A 21,268-nucleotide genomic window follows, 5' to 3' on the forward strand; every position below is an offset into this window, starting at 1 on the left:
ATTGAGTAAGTGGCTCTGAGATCTCTCTCCTTTGCAGGCCTGTGCTCACTTCATGATATGCTCCAAAAAAAGCCAAGGGAGCAAGTTCACTGTCATGCCACTTTTATCACCCTTCCTCATCACTCGCAGAGTGTTAATGTAAATGACGATTGTATTAACGTTTTTTTAAAGAAACTTCAGGTCAACTAAACAGTGATGTTCTAGTGTTTCTGCACATTTTGAGTATGCTCAAAAGTTGAATTTTAATGTTGGACAAATCTATATGGAGTTTAATGCAGCATGATTTGATTAAAAATAAATCAGATATGATAATAAGCAAATTCTGGTCATATGTGAAGTGCACAAGGTGAGGATTCTGTTTTTCATGATAACCTTGATCTCAGTATGACAAACAGTAGCATATCAAGATATATAATTTTGATGATCAAAGTTTCATTTGCTATTATATCTTTAAATTAAAACAAAAGTAGCTAGAGTGAAGAGTACATTTTTACTCCTCTAGGTGGTGTCAAAACATTTAGTGTAATTCTGAAAACTTGACTTTCCCTCTGTACAGAGCAGACATTTTAATATGTACCAAAATCAAATGAATGTCTAAAAATAGAGATGTATGAATACACAGTATTCCTTTTGATGGAGAAGTAGCTGTGCTACCTGATTTCAAGAGCATTTTTTTTACTTCAACTTGCCCAGTATCATTATTACCCAGTATGCTCTCCAGCTATCCATCAAGTTGATAAACACTGCTCAAGTAACAAACTTACTTCCTGTTAGGGGGAATGTAAGGACAATAGCTTGTAGCTGGGAATGATAGAATTTAAACTGTTTCAGACACATGAATATTCTGTTGTGTATGAAGTTCATGCTTCATATAAACAAGGCAGGGTTAGATGAATTTTGTTGTATTGCAAGAGAATAATGAAATATTTTCATGTATATTTAGAGCTTGTGGATTATTACAGAGTATGTTTGATGTATCATTTCTTTGTAGTGTTTTGGATGTTGAATGAATATCTGGTCATGCTAAGTTGAAGGGTACAGATAGAACTACTACTATACATAACAACAATACACATTATCTCATCTAGTCTTAATATTTGCATTTATATTTTTATATCAGCAAAAGTAGTTGAATTTTTTCACATGCAAGGGAAAGCACAATAAGATAAATCTAAAAAGTAAGTTTTTATGTGTTTTGAATTACACTAACGCAATCAACGATTATAACTGTAAAAGTCAAATGTAATTAATGTTGAAAACTAGGCATAAGTTAGCTCATTTTGTAAAGAACTAATTTCCCTCAAATGCTGAGGCTCATATCAGCCATACCTTTGACCCGTAAGGAAAGTCCCCTTTCCAAGCCATTTTCCTCATAGACCCATGTAAAAGGGAGAACCTTGGAGGTGAACCAGGAGTTGTGTGGTCCAGGGAAGGAGAATATCCAAGAAGTTAAAGGATGCTGAAGCAAAATCATTTCAGGTTATGTGTAGCTATGGAAGTTATTTCCCCCTTCTTCAGTATATATATATTTTTTCTTCTTTTTGAAGGCTATATTTTTCAGATATTTTTCATATGCAATCAGGAGAGATTAAAAAAATACCAAGAATTGGTTAAAGAGTGGTATATCATGGCAAAGTATGCAGTTTGTGTGTAAAACGTGGTTAATTGCATTTCCTAAAGCCAGTTACCAACCTGTATCAACATTTATATGCTGCATGGCTTAAAAGTGGAACTGCACAGATGAGTTCACTTGTTACATGTGCCAAAAAGAAAAAAAATCTTATGTACTGTTGTGCTGCTCTGCTTACATATTATCTTGTTCTATGATGACTGCAAGCCTAGGCATTAGAGACATAACAACTTTGGTGTTGACCTTCAGTGTTCAAAGACATGTTGTCTCTCGTTTTGCATTAGACAACATTTATATTCTTGTTTCTCATGTTACTGTAATTTCTCCCCTTGACATGCCTGTCTTAGATTCTTCTTATGCTTCTATTTTCATGTTGCTCATCACTTAGTGTGGATGAATGTTTAGCTTGAGGAGAAAAGAAGCTGATATGTTGTATCTAGATATTGTAAAATAGAAGATGTACAATCTATTTCCAAATTTGGCTGGAAAAAAAAAAAAATAATATGTGAAACAGGTTAAGCAGTAGACCAATAGCTTTAAAAAGATGATTTCTTGGATGAATTTTGGTCAGAAATTGATATGAGCTTAAACTCATTTTGATCATATATCATAAAAAATAATGGATTTGTCTTGCCATCAGAGTTACTAGTGGCCACTTGTATTATAGTCACAAATAATGCTGCTACAAATGTTTGCCTTTTTTCTTACGTGAGTTGTAATGAATTTAATGTTTTCTATAAATTTTGTAACTTCAAATTTCCATTACCATGTGTTTGGAATGCTATATATTATCTTAATTTTGAATATTATTATCATATGTGTATTATATCTGTTATATTTTAGGTTTTAGTTGGGGGAGGCATGAGTATAGCACTATTTAAGAACAATTTGAACTGATTGAGGGAAGTAAAAAAAGCTCTTATAGTCAGGAATAGTACGGATATTTTTCACAGGCTAGTAATATACATTAATGCATATATATTTTTTTCTTTTTGTATTAAATGGAAATGTTTTAAAGTTCTAGTGAATTTTCATATGGTAGTGAACATCAAATTCATGATGAAATCATGTATTTATACTTATACTTTATATCATGTGAAAGAATGTAATGTGTGTAATGTAAGTTTAAATGCATACTATCTTCAGTTATTGTACATTAAGTCATTTATTGCTATTTTAGTATGAATTTAAAGACAATTAACTTAAGATGGCTAAATAGAAAGGCTAAGACTCCAGCAGATTTATAATGACAAAAGGTGAAATTATATATATATTGATATTTTAAGACCTACCCAAAGAAGCTGGTGAGATGCTACTATAGTGTGTTGAATGTTTCCATTAGTTTATGTATCGTTGCCTTTTTATCTGCATTATATTTCATCTGTACATTTCATCTGTAGCAGTATTCTTCAAAATGCAGCTCAGTGTATGATCCATGAATGTCAGTGCTTTCTGCTAGATTAAATATCTATTTCCTGTTCTGAAATATACAGATTTTATTGTAATTCCTTAATATGTTTTCTTTCAATTCTCCTTACTGTAGAACTGAATCCACAGAATACAATGTATCTTGTATTTATGTGGTACCAAGAAAAAGAATTTTTGAAGAGCTAAGTATATCAATATCACTTTCATTGTGCTATAGGAAATTGGGGTCAGCTGGGAGATGTTAGAATATTTTTTCAGATTTGATATAGACAGTTTCACCGATGAAACAATAATTTGTAAATGAACTGATAAATTCAGGTGTTTCATTTATTTATCAAAAGGTCCATATGATACTGACTTACAGACTGGTTACAAGTTTGACAGAGTTATTACAGACTTCCAAAGAGTGAAGTTGGTTGTGTCTGCCGTTTGTTCTCATTTACATAATTGTTGCTATTATGTTTATTAAATATACTAAGTTAAGTCTTCATCAAGAGATCTTATTAGACCAGAATTATTCCTACATACAGTATTTTTAATGGCGACAGTATATTCCCAGTTTGAGTTAAGATGGTAGACATACAGTGTCTCAATATATATTGTAAAATTTTCTCTTCATATGCAAACTCTACATGACTTCGATATGATTTGAGCCTTGATATAGTAATTCAAAACACACAAGAATAAATGAAAACATTACTAACAATAGATAAGGGAATACACTGAATATGAAAACGGAAAAATCTAATGGGAGGATATATTGCCTTTATTTAAATCCCTGAACCCCCCCAATCCCTTTCCCGTTGTTGTCGTGGGGGGGTGGCTTAGGAGACGAAGACTGAGACCCAATACAGGGATCTCCCCTCCCTAGGGCCTCAACCCTCAACTCGACTAATGTTGCATGGTCTTTTCCCCCTCCACCCCCCCAATCCCTTGCCCGTTGTTGTCGTAGGGAAGGGTGGCTTAGGAGACAAAGACTGAGACCCAATGCAGGGATCTCCCCTGCATAGGGCCTCAGCCCTCGACTCAACCAATTTTGCATGGTCTTTTCCCCCTCCAGCTTTTGTTTCCATCCATTCTCCATCCCCTTCTACTATCTACTTCCTAAGGTGTGAGAGCCGTGCTGAGAGGTTGAAAGGCTGACCTTGTGCCAGTCCTCAACAACCTGCGGGAACTATGGGCACGGTACTCCCGACTAATCTAGCCCTTACCTTCAGTAGTGAAAGGAGGTTTAAGCCCTTTTATATAATCCAGGTTCCCCATGACCAGTAATGAAAATGTAATCCCTTTATTAGAGGCAATGAGGCTAGCCCCTTTATCAAATAGCCCCAACCCAGGCTCTCCTTTGACCACGGCTCCGAACACTGAAACTACTATCCACTCCTCAATGTCTACTAGTGCTTTACCCACCCAAGCAGAGAATCAATCTCCAGAAGACCTTACTACTCACCCAACTTCCTCAAATTCATCAACTCTACTCCCGCAACCTTCATCAAGCAACCAACCCTCCCTTGTTACTACCTTGCAGCCTTATTCTTCATCATTCCGTAATACTCCCTCTTCCACACGTCCCCGACCATCCACCACCACCAACCCTACAGATATCTTAAATACTCTGTTTAGCCTAGCTAAATGGGACCGATTTTTCGTGATCCCTTCTACAGCTCCTTACTCAGGCAACACTTCTCTTTCAACAATGCCTCCAAAAACAAGTGGGCAGAGTCCCTTTCTATACCAGACGCGATCGCTGCCGTCTTGTAACAGTCAGATCAGAAACTGAATCTATAGCACTATCAAATTTAACTGATCATTCTGACAACCCTATTCCTGCAGAACCTCATTCAACTCTTAATACCGGAACTGTCTCTCTCACCCCAGCAAACTGCCCAGTCGATACCAAAAATTGGTCAGACTGTGGAGAAGACTTATTAGGATGCCTCAAAGACCAAGGTGTGAGATCAATACATTGCTACACCATTCCTCCTAGAGGTCAACGAAAGAATCCGACCAATGTTGCCAAAATTACTTTCCGTACACATGACCTTCCCTTACGTATCTACATCGGTGGACAATCCCTCCCTGTTCAACCATACCAACACCCTCCCCGTCAATGTCAAAACTGTTGGCGCTTTGGACATCCTGCTAAACACTGCCGTTCCACACACAGACCGATGCCCCATATGTACCCAACCTGGTCATAACCGATCAAACTGTTCAGCACAAACACGAACATGTGCTAACTGCGGCGGCCCCCATAATGTATTTTATAGAGGCTGTCCCACTTACAAGTTTGAATCTGAGGTAGCAACTCTCAGATACAAAAATGGTCTCACTTTACGTGAAGCCAGACAGGAAGCACGTCGACAAGGTTTCTCTCATACTCCATACTCTAGTAGCATCGTTCGCTCAGCCCCTCCCCCTCCACCCCAAGATGTCCCCACTTCCACTTCTACATTCTACCTCCCTCAGACCAATTCTTTTGCCACTCTAAACCCAGACACCTCAATCTCAACTACAGCCCCAACCACTTCTACATTCTACCTCCCTCAAACCAATTCTTTTGCCACTCTAAATCCAGACACCCCAATCTCAACTACGGCCCCAACACCATCTCCTCTCCCTCCCCGCACTACCCGCAGTAGACAGACTAAACGTTTTAACCCTTCTTCCCCTACAGCACAATCACCTCCACCTACCTTTACCTTTATTCCTAAGACACCAGTCTCCTCTTCCCCCCCTCATAAGAAAACCTTTATCCCACAAAACTCTCCAATCAACTCCATTATAGAAACAGTTACCTTCTCACAAAACTCTCCAACCAATTCCACTACAGAAACAATGGATGACATCCAAAGTTATAGGCTTAAGACACAAGATCCCATAACTCATGCTCCTTCCACACTTGAAGTGGTTGCCGATATCCATACCCCTCCTACTAATATTCCCCCTACACCCCTTCTTCCTACTCCCTCTCAACACAACCTAACCTCCTCAATTCCGTCCACCTCCGATATCCATCCTCCCAATACCCATCCTCCTGATATCCATCCCCCTCTTCCTCCTAATCCCTCCCAAGACAACACATCCCCTTCAACTCAAACTATCCATCCTTCCGATATCCACCCTCCTACCACTAATACTCCCCCCCACATCTACTCCCTCCCAACACATCCCACCCCCTTCAACCCCAACTCTTCCTATAGTGACCACTTCCCAGTACTCCTTTCTCCTTCTTCATATGCACCACTTCTTAATCCCCCATGCTGGTGCTTTGATAGAGCTGACTGGCGTACTTTCACTTCACTCTCTACTATACCTATCCCTCCACCCTCCTTACCACCCATTCCAGATATGCTACAATGTTTTACAACCACGATCCTAAGAGCTGCCTATACAGCCATTCCTCGAACTTCAAGACCTTATACCTCTAGATGTGTTCCATGGTAGAATTCTGATTGCACCAAAGCGCTTCACTTAAAACGAACAGCCTGGAACAGCTATCACTACAAACAAGGCACCCCTCACAGAGCTATCAGCCCTTATCTCCTTTAAAAGAGCATCTGCTCATCTTCGCCATACAATCAGAAACAGTAACACAAATAGCTGGCAAAATTATGTTCCATCAATTACATCTTCTACATCTATTTCAGCTGTTTGGCGACGGATTCATAAATTATCGGGCAAACATCCCCCCATCCTGCACCCATCCTCCATATTCGAGATATTCTCATTTCTGAGCCTATTGAAGTAGCTAATGAACTGGGCAACTATTTCAGCCAGGTCAGTAGTGGCTCTCACCTTTCCCCACACTTTTCTTCCATTAAAGCCATCAAAGAACGCATCCCTATTACCTTCACCCTATCCTCTGATGAGTCCTATAATGCTCCTTTTTCTTCTTCTGAACTCAACGCTGCATTACAGTCGTGCCGCAACACTCATGAAGGCCTTGACGGTATTCACTATCGTATGCTCTGACACCTCACATCTTCCTCTCTATCCTTCCTTTTATCTATTTTCAACCACATATGGACGTCAGGAAATTTTCCTTCTCATTGGCGAGAAGCTCTTATCTTATCTTTCTTAAAACCCAATAAATCAGGTACCCTACCCCAAGATTACCACCCCATTGCTCTAACTAGCTGCTTGTGCAAACTACTAGAACGAATGGTTAACTTCCGCTTAATGTGGTACCTTGAATCTCATAATCTTCTTCCCCCTTCCCAGTTTGGTTTCCGACGTGCCCGAAGTACAACAGACCCACTTGCCCATTTCGAGATATATATTACATCGGCATTTGCACGCCATGAATCCGTATTAGCCATATTCTTTGATCTAGAAAAAGCATATGACACTACATGGCGGTACCATACCCTCCAATAATAGTCCTCCTTAGGTTTACGTGGAAACATGGGCGTTTTCATCAAATCCTTCCTTTCTAAACGTACCTTCCAGGTCAAAATTGCCTCTTCCACGTCATCATCCTTTCCTGAATTCGAAGGCATCCCATAAGGAAGTGTGCTTAGTATCACTTTATTCCTTCTTACTGTAAATGACATAGCGTCAGTCCTACCACCAGGAGCCCGGGCATCACTATATGTTGATGACTTAACCATCTATGCATCTGGCACATCCATACCAGATCTCTGTCAATTCCTTCAGTCTGCAATAACATCAGTAACTTCTTGGGCCACCAACCATGGCTTCCGCTTCTCTACCTCTAGATCTTTCCCCATCCTTTTTTCTCGCTCACGTATGGTTTTCAAACCCCTACTCTTCTTATATAACGCTCCACTCCAATACAGTTCTTCTGGCAAATTCCTAGGCGTTATATTTGATTCCAAATTGTCCTGGCGAGACCATATCTTGTACATCAAAGAAAAAGCTCAACGCCGCCTCCGAATCTTACAAACTCTTTCACACCTCTCCTGGGGCTCAGATCGCAAAACTCTCCTCCATCTTCATGTTACCTTGATTCTCTCCACTCTAGATTGTGGATGCCATATCTACTCCTCTGCCTCAACTTCTCTTCTTGCTCACCTTGATACAATCCACCACAGCGGTCTCCGCTTAGCCCTAGGCGCCTTCCGCTCCTCTCCTCTCTTCGATGCTATGCTCGATTTCACCAATTTTCCCTTACCAAGCTATTCCACAATCCTTACTTCATACATTTACCTCTTCTCCACGTTTACCAACTCCTCTCCCCGTACGCATGGATACCCTCCTCTCCCATTCCCCCTTCCCTCATTTCCGACCTCTCCCACTGTCTGTCCATTCCATTCCTCCATGGCTTATACCTAACCCCTGTATTTGCTCCTTAGTTTTCCCTGACCCACCAAAATCAGATATTCCCCCCTCTATCCTTCTCATTTCCTTGACTATGTGTCCATTCATTCCTCCAGCATTCATGTTTACACTGACGGTTCCAAATCCACCTCAGGAGCTGGATTCGCAGTAACCTTCCCAAAGTGCTCTTTCAAATACACCCTCCCTCCTGAATCTAATGTCCTTACTACAGAACTGTAAGCACTCCTTTTTGATTTAAGACGCATATACTCACTACCCTCTTCCTCTTCTACTATTTTTACTGACTCCGGTAACTCTTTAACCCTCATAAAGTCTATACACTCGACCAATCCCCTTGTCTGTAAGATCCAGAACTGGTTGTTCTATCTATCCACACGTCACAAATCTGTCAGATTTTGCTGGGTACCCAGCCATGTTGGAATCCCTGGCAATGAACAGGCAGATACTCTTGCACGCTATGCCGCAATGTCCACATTACCTCAACTACACTTCTCACATATTCCAGCTACGGATTATTACCCCCACTTTAAAACCTTCTTGTATACCCGATGGCAATCTTTTTGGTCAAGACTCCACAACAATAAATTACATACTATAAAACCATCAATCTCCTCTTGGTCAGCTCCATTTCACAGGAATAGACGCTGGGAGACGGCCCTCTCACGCTTACATATTGGCCACACACGCCTATCTAATGTCACACTCAGACCCGCCCCTATGTCCTCTATGTAACGTCCCTCTTTCAGTTCCACACATTCTCTTGTCCTGTCCACGGTTTAATACACCACGTACCCCTGCATACCCACAGCTATACTCCCTTCACCGACCTCCCAACATATCAGACATCCTTACAGAATCCCACAGCTTCTGCCTTCCTCAGGCGCATAAATATCCTTCACTTGATCTAACTCCCTTACCTAAACCACCATAACCTTTTCCCCCATCTTCAACCTTTCAACACTACTCTAGATAGTTGACACATAGCAACTATCACCTGACATCCCCCTTTACTATACCTTCCTATAGTGCTATATGACCTTGGATGTCTAGCACATTTATTTTAACCATTAACCATTTCCCCCTCCAGCTTTTTGTTTCCATCCCTTCCCCATCCCCTTCTACTATCTACTTCCTAAGGTGTTAGAGCCGTGCTGAAAGGATGAAAGACTGACCTTGTGCCAGTCCTGAACGGCCTGCGGGAACTATGGGCACAGTACTCCCGATTTAATTGTCTATGTGCATGAGGGTGGACCCTTTATGCCGTTTTATATAATCAAGGTTCCCCATGACCAGTAATGAAGATGTAATCCCCTTATTAGGGGCAATGAGGCTTGCCCTTTTATCAAATAGCCCCAACCCAGGTTCTCCTTTGACCACGACTCTGAACACTGAAACTACTACCCACTCCTCAATGCCTACTAGTGCATTACCCACCCAAGCAGAGAATCAATCTCCAGAAGATTCCTACCCTCCCAACTTCCTCAAATTCATCAACTCTACCCCTACAACCTTCATCAAGCACCCCATCCTCCCTTATTACTACCTTACAGCCTTATTCTCCATCACTCCGTAATACTCCCTCTTCCACACGTTCCCGACCATCCATCACCACCAACCCTACAGATATCTTAAATAATGTTTAGCCCAACTAAATGGGACCGATTTTTCGTGATCCCTTCTATAGCTCCTTACTCGGCAACGCTCTTCTCTTTTAACAATGCCTCCAAAAACAAGTGAGCAGAGTACCATTCTATACCAGACGCGATCGCTGCCGTCTTGTAACAGTCAGATCAGAAACTGAATCTATAGCACTATCAAATTTAACTGATCATTCTGGCAACCCCATTCCTGCAGAACCTCATCCAACTCTTAATACCGGAACTGTCTCTCTCACCCCAGCAAACTACCCAGTCAATACCAAAGATTGGTTAAACTATGGAGACTTATTAGGATGCCTCAAAGACCAAGATATGAAATCAGTACATTGCTACACCATTCCTCCTAGAGGTCAACGAAAGAATCCGACCAACATTGCCAAAATTACTTTCCGTACACATGACCTTCCCTTACGTATCTACATCGGTGGACAATCCCTCCCTGTTCAACCATACCAACACCCTCCCCGTCAATGTCAAAACTGTTGGCGCTTTGGACATCCTGCTAAACACTGCCGTTCCACAGACCGATGCCCCATATGTGCCCAACCTGGTCATAACCGATCAAACTGTTCAGCACAAACACGAACATGTGCTAACTGCGGCGGCCCCCATAATGTATTTTATAGAGGCTGTCCCACTTACAAGTTTGAATCTGAGGTAGCAACTCTCAGATACAAAAATGGTCTCACTTTACGTGAAGCCAGACAGGAAGCACGTCGACAAGGTTTCTCTCATACTCCATACTCTAGTAGCATCGTTCGCTCAGCCCCTCCCCCTCCACCCCAAGATGTCCCCACTTCCACTTCTACATTCTACCTCCCTCAGACCAATTCTTTTGCCACTCTAAATCCAGACACCCCAATCTCAACTACAGCCCCAACACCATCTTCTCTCCCTCCCCGCACTACCCGCAGTAGACAAACTAAACGTTCTAACCCTTCTTCCCCTACAGTACACTCACCTCCACCTACCTTTACCTTTATTCCTGCGACACCAGTCTCCTCTTCCCCCCCCCCCCCTTCCTCATAAGAAAACCTTTGGCCCACAAAACTCTCCAACCAACTCCACTGCAGAAACTATGGATGACATTCAAATCTATATGCTTGAGACACAAGATCACTCTCCCGGTCAACACAACCTAACCCCCTCAATTCCGTCCACCACCGATATCCATCTTCCCGCTACCCATCCTCCTGATATGCATCCCCCTCTTACTCTTAGCACCCCTACAATCCTTCCTCCTAATCCCTCCCAAGACAACACATCCCCCTCAACTCCAACTATCCATCCTTCAGATATCCATCCTCCTACCACTAATACTCCCACCACACCACTACCGCCTACTCCCTCCCAACCCAATCCACCTCTTCAACCTCAACTATACCCACATTCTCCCTCCATCCCCTCTATCCTTTCCACTCCCTCCCGGATACACACGGGAATCACTCATGTCACAACAATGTCCTTCCCCAGATTCCCTACCTCCTGATACCTCTCCTTTACACCCTTAGCTCCTTCCCCCCAGATTCCCCAACACATACCGACGCTTTCACATAAAATAACTAAGATATAGCTCTCCTACATTGGAATATTCGCGGTTTCCGTTCTCACAGACCAGACCTACGCCATATCCTTGCTTCTTATAATCCATCTATTATCACATCCTCCTATTCCAATTCCCAATTACCATTTTATCTCTTCCCCACACTCCCTTTATGTCTCATCTATACTTATCCATCATAAAACCCCTTATGTCATACCTCCCATACAAACTACTGTCCCGTGCACAGTTATTCACATTGTAGAGTTACGTATTTTTAGTTACACGAACGCGCCCGGATTCATGGATTCGCTTATGCGAACGGGTAGTCGTGTTGCCCACTTGGGATGTTCACCTTTTATTTTAATGCCTTATTCTGATGCCCTTTTGGCAAGCCCTTGTCCTTTTTATAAACGCCACAAACCTCTTAAAATTTGGATACTTGGCTACCCCTGCCGTGACGCGCCATGGAGTCGCCACAGAGGGCAGTTGGCGGGTGACCTTGACAGTGAAGAGGTGTGAGTGTGGGCTGGGGAGGGCTTTAACTCGTGATATTTTCGTGTATTGTGCCTCACTGTGATATTTTATGATGTACGGCGACGCTACCCTGTTGCCAGTGATTTCCCGTGTTTTCTGTGATCGTCGATGCTGTAGTAGCATAGTGTTCAGTAAATAAAACCGTTTGTATGAACAGCTGTGTTTACCCACTCCCGTAGGTGGTAGTCAGGCCGGCTTTTCCCCATGCCCATGCCCACATCTTCTCTACGGTCCGAGGATCACTCGTCAGCTCCTGTAGTAGGGTGAGTGTCGGTGCCCCCACACTTAACCACGCTACATCTTTCTTCGCCGCTGGATCACAGTGATTTCATTCTACTTCTCCCCATCCCATCCCATGGACTTCGTTGCCTTTGAAACTCTAATTTCCCAAATCCAACCACCTTTCCTCGTAGTTGGTGATTTCAACTGCTGCCACACTCTGTGGGGTGACTCTATCACCAACTCCAGAGGCCGATCTCTAGAACGCTTCCTCTCCACAAATAACCTAATTATTCTTAATTCAGATCGCCCTACACACTTTGACGCGCACGCAATCCTTTTCATGCCTTAACCTCTTTCTATGCTCCCCTACTCTTCATTTAGGGCGTCTTCTGTAGCGTCCTTAACTCTTATTACCGTATTTAGTTTAATCCTAATCCACCGTGTTCGTACCGAAGACGACATTCCGCTGCCAGACGGCGCGACAATAATGTTTAGTAAAAACTGCTGTACTCATTATTCTATCACCACCGTTTTCATGTAAACATGTCGGAGAGAAGAGAAATGTTGCGCGTGAAATTCGCCCTTTGGAGAGATTTCATGTTTTTTTTTTTTTTTTTCTTTCTTTTTGTTATGTCATGTTTTTGGTAATCATATTTAAGAAACTATTTTAGACATCTCGTACGTTTCAAAATATCTATTATATTTAATGTGTATTTCATGAAACTGAGACTCACTAATGTTTTCATAATGCTAATTATCTTATGCCTTTTTTATCTCTGCACTGCTTTGCCTGCTAATTGTGTATAGTGTTCTGTAAATAATGATATGAACTTCTCAGATGCTTCTGAAGACCACCTTTTCCTTCCCTTCATTCCAGACATACATATATGATTTAAGACAAGGCATTAAAACTTATTCATATCATTAAATAATTCTTTATGCCTCCCAATGTTCCCAAAATTGAAAACTAAGACTAGCATCATATTGAAGTAAGAAAGATCATACCTCTATTTTCTGTACACATTTCTTCAAGATTATTTGTTTCAAATATGATTTGTTTGGAATCTTAAGTTAATGGACTCTCTTTAAATTTTCATCAATTCTTGTGATGTTCCTAGTCTGTGATATAGTGATGGTTCTGCCCTTTGTTGTTGATGTGAATATCCTGGTCTCGTATTTCTGGGCGTGTGGGAATAGGTTTTACAAATCTAAAGGATGGGAGCTGAGGTATGTTGTCATTTTATTGCTGAAAAATCTGTGCTATTTTGAAACATTTCTGTGCAATATTGCTCTTGACACATAACTGTTGCATGCTATGTAGGGTAGCGTTGGGAGCAAGTCATGCACTCATACCTATAAATAAGCTTCAAAATCATCCAAAAGATATCTATTCAACATTCTCCCTTGTCCCTACGCATATGATGTAGAAGGCAGTATTAAAGATATTACCTAAAGATTTGCAGTCCGATATAAAATTGACTTGGATAAATAAACCTTGCAATTTGCATTCAGACACTGCATTGTTAAAAGATTTTTCAGACAACTGATATTCATTTTTTTGTGGATTGGAGAAAAGATGATTGTTATAGAAAGTTGTAGTCAGTGTCTCAAGATGCATTTGATCTTCATATGACAATTACGAGGCACAAGTAGGCTTACTTATAAGGGAAACATGATTATGAAATATTCTATTTTTCCCATGATAATGATCTTATATTTATAGTAGTAAAATGGGTAACGAAACTGGTGTAACAACTATAAAACCAATCTTTATTTCAATGACACAAGTACAAAAATGACATTCATCAATTAATATCCATCCCGCACTTTCTTCGGACAGCTCTTTGCTGCGTTGAATCGTGTTGGAGGAGGGAAACATGTTTTCATCAGGATGCTGTTCAGGAGGTCCATAGAAAAGTATACTTGTTAATTTTGTAGTAAAGTAGTTGAGAAAAATTCAGTACGTAATTCTTCTTTAAAACACAATTTTTGTTTCACTAACCTGGAAATATGAGTTCCATGCCCGCAGCCACTGAACTTCAAAGATTGCTCGTGGGATTATATTGTTTTTTATACACATAACCATAAGTTATTTCCTTTATCAGAATATTTGATAATTTGTGTAAATATATACAATATCATTTTCATAATAAATACTAAGTATGAAAATACTAAGATGATCGATTAGCTTAATATTAAAGCCTGGTCCAGAGGTGCATTAAAAGTTCATCCTGGTCGCTGCCAACGCGCATGCGCATTAGAGATCTGGATTAAACTTTAATACTGCATTAACTTTTATGGCACATACAGAAGACACCCTTAGATTTCCATTGGTTAGTTCTATACCACTCCTATAGTGACCACTTCCCATTACTCCTTTCTCCTACTTCATATGTACCACTTCCTAATCCCCCACGCTGGTGCTTTGATAGAGCTGACTGGCATACTTTCACTTCACTCTCTACTATACCTATCCCTCCACCCCCTTACCGCCCATTTCAGATATGCTACAATGTTTTACAACCACGATCCTAAGAGCTGCCTATACAGCCATTCCTCGAACTTCAAGACCTTATACCTCTAAATGTGTTCCATGGTGGAATTCTGATTGCACCAAAGCGCTTCGCTTAAAACGAGCAGCCTGGAACGGCTATCGCTACAAACGAGGCACCCCTAACCAGCTATCAGCCCTTATCTCCTTTAAAAGAGCATCTGCTCATCTTCGCCATACAATCAGAAACAGTAACACAAATAGCTAGCAAAATTATGTTTCATCAATTACATCTTCTACATCTATTTCAGCTGTTTGGCGACGGATTCATAAATGATCAGGCAAACCTCCCCCTATCCTCCATATTCGAGATATTCTCATTTCTGAGCCTATTGAAGTAGCTAATGAACTGGGCAACTATTTCAGCCAGGTCAGTAGTGGCTCTCACCTTTCCCCACACTTTTCTTCCATTAAAGCCATCAAAGAACGCATCCCTATTACCTTCATCCTATCCTCTGATGAGTCCTATAATGCTCCTTTTTCTTCTGAACTCAACGCTGCATTACAGTCGTGCCGCAACACTCATGAAGGCCTTGACGGTATTCACTATCGTATGCTCTGACACCTCACATCTTCCTCTCTGTCCTTCCTTTTATCTATTTTCAACCACATATGGACGTCAGGAAATTTTCCTTCTCATTGGCGAGAAGCTCTTATCTTATCTTTCTTTAAACCCAATAAATCAGGTACCCTACCCCAAGATTACCACCCCATTGCTCTAACTAGCTGCTTGTGCAAACTACTAGAACGAATGGTTAACTTCCGCTTAATGTGGTACCTTGAATCTCATAATCTCCTTCCCCGTTCCCAGTTTGGTTTCCGCCGTGCCCGAAGTACGGCACACCCACTTGCCCATTTTGAGACATATATTACATCTGCATTTGTACGCCATGAATCCGTATTAGCCATATTCTTTGATCTAGAAAAGGCATATGATACCACATGGCGGTACCATACCCTCCAACAATTGTCCCCCCTAGGTTTATGTGGAAACATGGGTGTCTTCATAAAATCTTTCCTTTCCAGGTCAAAATTGCCTCTTCCATGTCATCATCCTTTCCTCAGTTTGAAGGCGTCCCACAAGGAAGTGTACTTAGTAACACTATATTCCTTCTTGCTTTAAATGACATTGTCTCAGTCCTACCACCAGGAGCCCGGGCATCACTATATGTTGATGACTTAACCATCTACACACCTGGCACATCCATACCAGATCTCTGTCAATTCCTTCAGTCTGCAATAACATCAGTAACTTCTTGGGCCACTAACCATGGCTTTCGCTTCCAAATCTTTCCCCATCCTTCTCTTTCGCTCACGTTTAGGTCACCAACCCCCACTCTTCTTATATAACACTCCACTCCAATACCGTTCTTCTGGCAAATTCCTGGATGTTATATGACTCCACATTGTCCTGGCGAGACCATTTGTTGTACATGAACGAAAAACCTCAACGCCGTCTCCGAATCTTACAAACTCTTTCACACCTCTCCTGGGGCTCAGATCGCAAAACTCTCCTCCATCTTCATGTTACCCTGACCCTTTCCACTTTAGATTATGGATGCCATATCTACTCCTTTGCCTCAACTTCTCTTCTTGCTCACCTTGATACAATCCACCACAGCTATCTCTGCTTAGCCCTAGGCGTCTTCTGCTCCTCTCCAGTTGAGAGCCTGTATACTGAGTCTGGCATGCCATCCCTCTCTCGACGTCAAGCCCTTCTCTCTCTCCAATGCTATGCTCGATTTCACCAACTTTCCCTTACCAAACTAACCATTCCACAATCCTTGCTTCTTGCCTTTACCTCTTCTCCACGTTTACCTACCCTATTCCTCATACGCATGGATACCCTCCTCTCCTATTCCTCCTTTCCTCACCTCCGACCTCTCCCACTTTCCATCCATTCCATCCCTCCATGGCTTATACCTAACCCCTGTATTTGCTCCTCAGTTTTCCCTGACCCACCAAAATCAGATATTCCCCCCTCTATCCTTCTCACTCATTTCCTTGACTATGTCTCCATTCATTCCTCCAGCATTCATGTTTACACTGACGGTTCCAAATCCACCTCAGGAGCTGGATTCGCAGTAACCTTCCCAAAGTGCTCTTTCAAATACACCCTCCCTCCTGAATCTAGTGTCCTTACTACAGAACTGTAAGCACTCCTTTTTGATTTAAGACGCATATACTCACTCCCCTCTTCCTCTTCTACTATTTTTACTGACTCCGGTAACTCTTTAACCCTCATAAAGTCTATACACTCGACCAATCCCCTTGTCTGTAAGATCCAGAACTGGTTGTTCTATCTATCCACACGTCACAAATCTGTCAGATTTTGCTGGGTACCCAGCCATGTTGGAATCCCTGGCAATGAACAGGCAGATACTCTTGCACGCTATGCCGCAATGTCCACATTACCTCAACTACACTTCTCACATATTCTAGCTATGTATTATTACCCCTACTTTAAAACCTTGTATACCCGATGGCAATCTTTCTGGTCAAGACTCCACAATAGTAAATTACATACTGTAAAACCATCAATCTCCTCTTGGTCAGCTCCATTTCACAGGAACAGACGCTATGTAACGTCCCTCTTTCAGTTCCACACATTATCTTGTCCTGCCCACGCTTTAATACAGCACGTACATCTGCCTTTCCACACCTATCCTCCCTTCACCGACCTCCCAACACATCAGACATCCTCACAGAATCCCACAGCTTCTGCCTGGACAACCTGTTCTCCTTCCTCAGACGCATAAATTTCCTTCACTTGATCTAACTCCCTTACCTAAACCACCATAACCTTTTCCATCAACCCTTACCCAACTTCAACCTTTCAACATTATTCTAGATAGTTGACGCATAGCACATATCACCTGACATCCCCCTTTACTATACCTTCCTACAGTTCTACATGACCTTAGATGTCAAGCACATTTATTTTGCTTTTAACCATTAACCATTATATCCCTGAAATTGAATGAATTTGTTCTAAGACATTGCTACGCTCTGGCAATTTCTGGTCTCTGCCAAGGTCTATATGAATGCATACCTTGGTCTCTACTGCGGTTATTTTGAGGAAGAATTGGGGACGAAGGAAACGAGGCGAACAAAGGAAAAAAAGATGAAAACCAAAAGGGAAGATAAAGAAGAAACGCGATACTGACATTAAAGATATTTCTCAAGACATTCCTCTATTATAAGAATCCACTAAGGGTTAAGTTTTAGCAACGTTCTCGGTAAATGCGCCTGGATGTCGCGTACTCCATTTGTATATAGTTGTAGCAAATACCTATACAATTATGTCTCGCAATAATGTAAAGGAGCCACTGCCACCACCCATTTAGTTCACGTATAGGAACGTAGTGTGTATGTGAGAAGAATGATAATGTGGAAGACGGATGTGGGGAAAGGAGCGAAAGAGTGTAAATGTAGTATGTGTGTGTAGTGCATATGTATGGTGCGAGATCACAAAGGTTGGTACACGTGATTTTGAGCCGAGGAGAGGCGTGTGCGGGGAGAGTCCTCCAACGCAATCAAGCAGATCACCACGTTGGTATAATGAACACAGAAATAAGGCATATCACTAGAGAGAAATGAGTTGTTACTACCCTTCCTAGTATCCTTTTCAACGATCAAGTTCGGGCGTTGATAAAACGAAATATATTTAAATATTCATTTATTTCGGTATCAAACTAATAAAACACAATAAAACGAAGAAGTAAAACAAAACACACAAACATAAAACGAAACGAAGGTATTAAAACAAATCATAAAATGAGGTAAAACACAGAATACAATAAAAGGAACGATAGCAAAATGAACAAAGCATTGAAATAAATCGGCGAAACGAACTAGAACAATAAAACAAACGATAAAACAGAAAACACTTAATACATTAAAAATTTAACATAAAACACAAACACAGTAAAACACACGACAATAAAAAGCCCGAAGATGATAATTTAAAAAAATGCACTTATCACGAGGTCACTTAGTCGAATAAATAGTCTGGCCAATTTCTCTTACTACCTTATGTTAAAATATCCTCACGACCACTTAGCTCTTCAGACAGGTGGAAGCCCACTCCGGGGTTCCACAGACCGTCATCCTAATACCAGACCACCGGCAAGAATCCCCTTAACATTGTCCCTGCACTTCCCTTGTTAATTGTGGGCGGGAAAAATGCAAGAAGTTGGTTCTTTTCTAATTAAAATTGACAAAACAAATCTTAAAACTGGTGTGAAAATCGAAATCTAAATTAAAATAGTAAAATAAATTCAAATGATAACCCATAAAAAGTAATTAAAATTATTGTATAAAAAGAACCAGTTTGACAACTTCAATACTTTCTATAAAACACGAATAAAAGTTACGAAAAAAGGTAAAATAATTAAAATAATTATTTAATACTTATGTAAAAATCAAATTGACCTCTGCTCTTTAAAAAAAGAATATGTATATATATATATATATATATATATATATATATATATATATATATATATATATATATATATGTAAAAGTCTTAAAACGTAAAAATGAAATAGTATCATCTTCGGGGGTGGGGGTGGGGGGGTTTACACATGACAATATAATAAAAACAAAAGAAAATAATCTATTTGGTAAAAAAAAAAAATATTGGGTAGCGGAATGGCAAGAGTGGCGAGTGCGCGGCATCCTTCTCACTCCGCGAGATAAACGCCTTTTTCTATAGGCCTGAGGTTGGTTTCTGGTATGATCAGGAACCACGCGATAGAGTTCATACCATTGGTCGAAGGGGTAATGTTAGCAAAGCAACCCCACAAACCACCTTTTAAATTGCAGGACGTTTAACGACACATCACGGGTCGCACCAGGTAAAAGTGTTGCCACCTTGAGTTCATCGTTTTTATTTCATTTGCCTGTGGGAGATGTTGGAGGTGAGAAAGGATATTTCAATGTGATTTTGTTACCTCCTGGAGTGATCTGTGGGTGTATAGTGTGGCAGATCACTACATATTCCAGCGCACCCCCCTACCCTAGACCGTTATTGTCGTGGGGGGGGGGGGGGGGGGCTTAGGAGATGGAGACTGAGACCCAATGCAGGGATCTGCCTAGGGCCTCAGCCCGCAACTCAACTAATTTTGCATGGCCTTTTCTCCCCCCTGCTTATTGTTTCCCTCCCTTCTACTATCTACTTCCTAAAGTGTAAGAGCCGTGCTGAAAAGGTGATAGGCTGACTTTGTGCCAGTCCTGAACGGCCCGAGGCAACCATGGGCATGGTATTCCCCTGTTTTAGTTGGCTAGCCCTAAGGGGACCCTGAGGGGCAGACTTTATTTCCCCAATCTAGTCAAGGCTTCCCATGGCCAATAATGATGTGATATCTAATGAGGCTTGCCCCTTCATCAAATAGCCCCACCAATTCAGACTCTACCGGTTCCCCGACCCCAGGCTCTCCTTTGACCACGACTCCGAACACTGAAACTACTAGCCACTCCTCTATGCATACTAGTGCATTAACCACCCAAGCCGAGGCTCAGTCTCCAGAAGACATTCCTATTCTCCCAACTTCCTCAATTTCATCACCTCAACCCCTACAACCTTCTTCATCAAACACGCCATCCTCCCTTATTACTACCTAACAGCCTTATTCTCCATCTCTCCGTAAAACTACCCCCTTCAACACTCCATCTTCCACACGTCCCCGTCCTTCTACCACCACCAACACTATAGATATCTTAAATACTCTATTGAGTCCAGCTAAATGGGACCGATTTTTCGTGATCCCCCCTACATCTGCTTACTCGGGCAACACTCTTCTCAAATCTAACTCATTTCTCTGGCAACCCCATTCCTGCAGAACTCTTAATACTTGTACCGGAACTGTCTCTGAGACAGGTAGAAAATCTCAGATACAAAAATGGTCTCACTCTACGTGAAGCCAGACAGGAAGCACGCCGACAAGGTTTCTCTTAAACTCCCTACTCTGGTAATGTCGCTCGCTCTGCCCCTCCCCTCCACTTCAAGACGTTCCTACACCCTCTCCTATACCTACTTACTTCCCCACTTCCACTTCTACATTCTACCTCCCCCAGTAAAATTCTTTCACTACTCGAAACCCAGACACTCCAATCTCAACTACAGCCCCAACACCGCCCCTTCTCCCTGCCCGCACTACCCGCAGCAGAGAGACTAAACGTCCCCCCCCCCCTTCTTCCCCTACCGCACACTCACCTCCACCTACCTTTGCCTTTATTCCTCAGACACCAGTCTCCTCTTCGCCCCCTCACAAGAAAACCTTTGTCTCACAAAACTCTCTAACAACTCCACTGCAGAAACTATGGAAGATATACAAACCTATATGCATGAGACACAAAATTCCACAACTTATGATCCCTCCACACTCGAAGTGAC

General features: G+C 41.6%; 2 protein-coding genes across 7 annotated transcripts in view; both read left to right on the forward strand.

The window, feature by feature from the left end:
* LOC113817688 (tyrosine-protein phosphatase non-receptor type 11) overlaps positions 1–3,138 on the forward strand; it is a gene marked incomplete at its 5' end in the record, with an annotated part of 90,591 nt that extends 87,453 nt beyond the window's left edge. For all 6 annotated transcript variants that reach the window (XM_070135218.1, XM_070135214.1, XM_070135216.1 and 3 more), the window contains 1 exon segment: positions 1–3,138. This exon segment is cut by the window's left edge and continues 1,272 nt beyond it.
* Positions 3,139–18,172: 15,034 nt separating this feature from the next.
* LOC113810513 (degenerin-like protein unc-105) overlaps positions 18,173–21,268 on the forward strand; it is a 12,025-nt gene continuing 8,929 nt past the window's right edge. Inside the window, exons 1-4 of the mRNA XM_070134571.1 lie at positions 18,173–18,187; positions 18,934–18,998; positions 19,699–19,793; positions 20,715–20,819. Coding sequence (XP_069990672.1) covers positions 18,173–18,187; positions 18,934–18,998; positions 19,699–19,793; positions 20,715–20,819 — 280 coding nt within the window. The remainder of the gene's footprint in view (positions 18,188–18,933; positions 18,999–19,698; positions 19,794–20,714; positions 20,820–21,268) is intronic.

Source organism: Penaeus vannamei, chromosome 20 (assembly GCF_042767895.1).
Source record: "Penaeus vannamei isolate JL-2024 chromosome 20, ASM4276789v1, whole genome shotgun sequence".
NCBI classification, from domain to species: domain Eukaryota; kingdom Metazoa; phylum Arthropoda; class Malacostraca; order Decapoda; family Penaeidae; genus Penaeus; species Penaeus vannamei.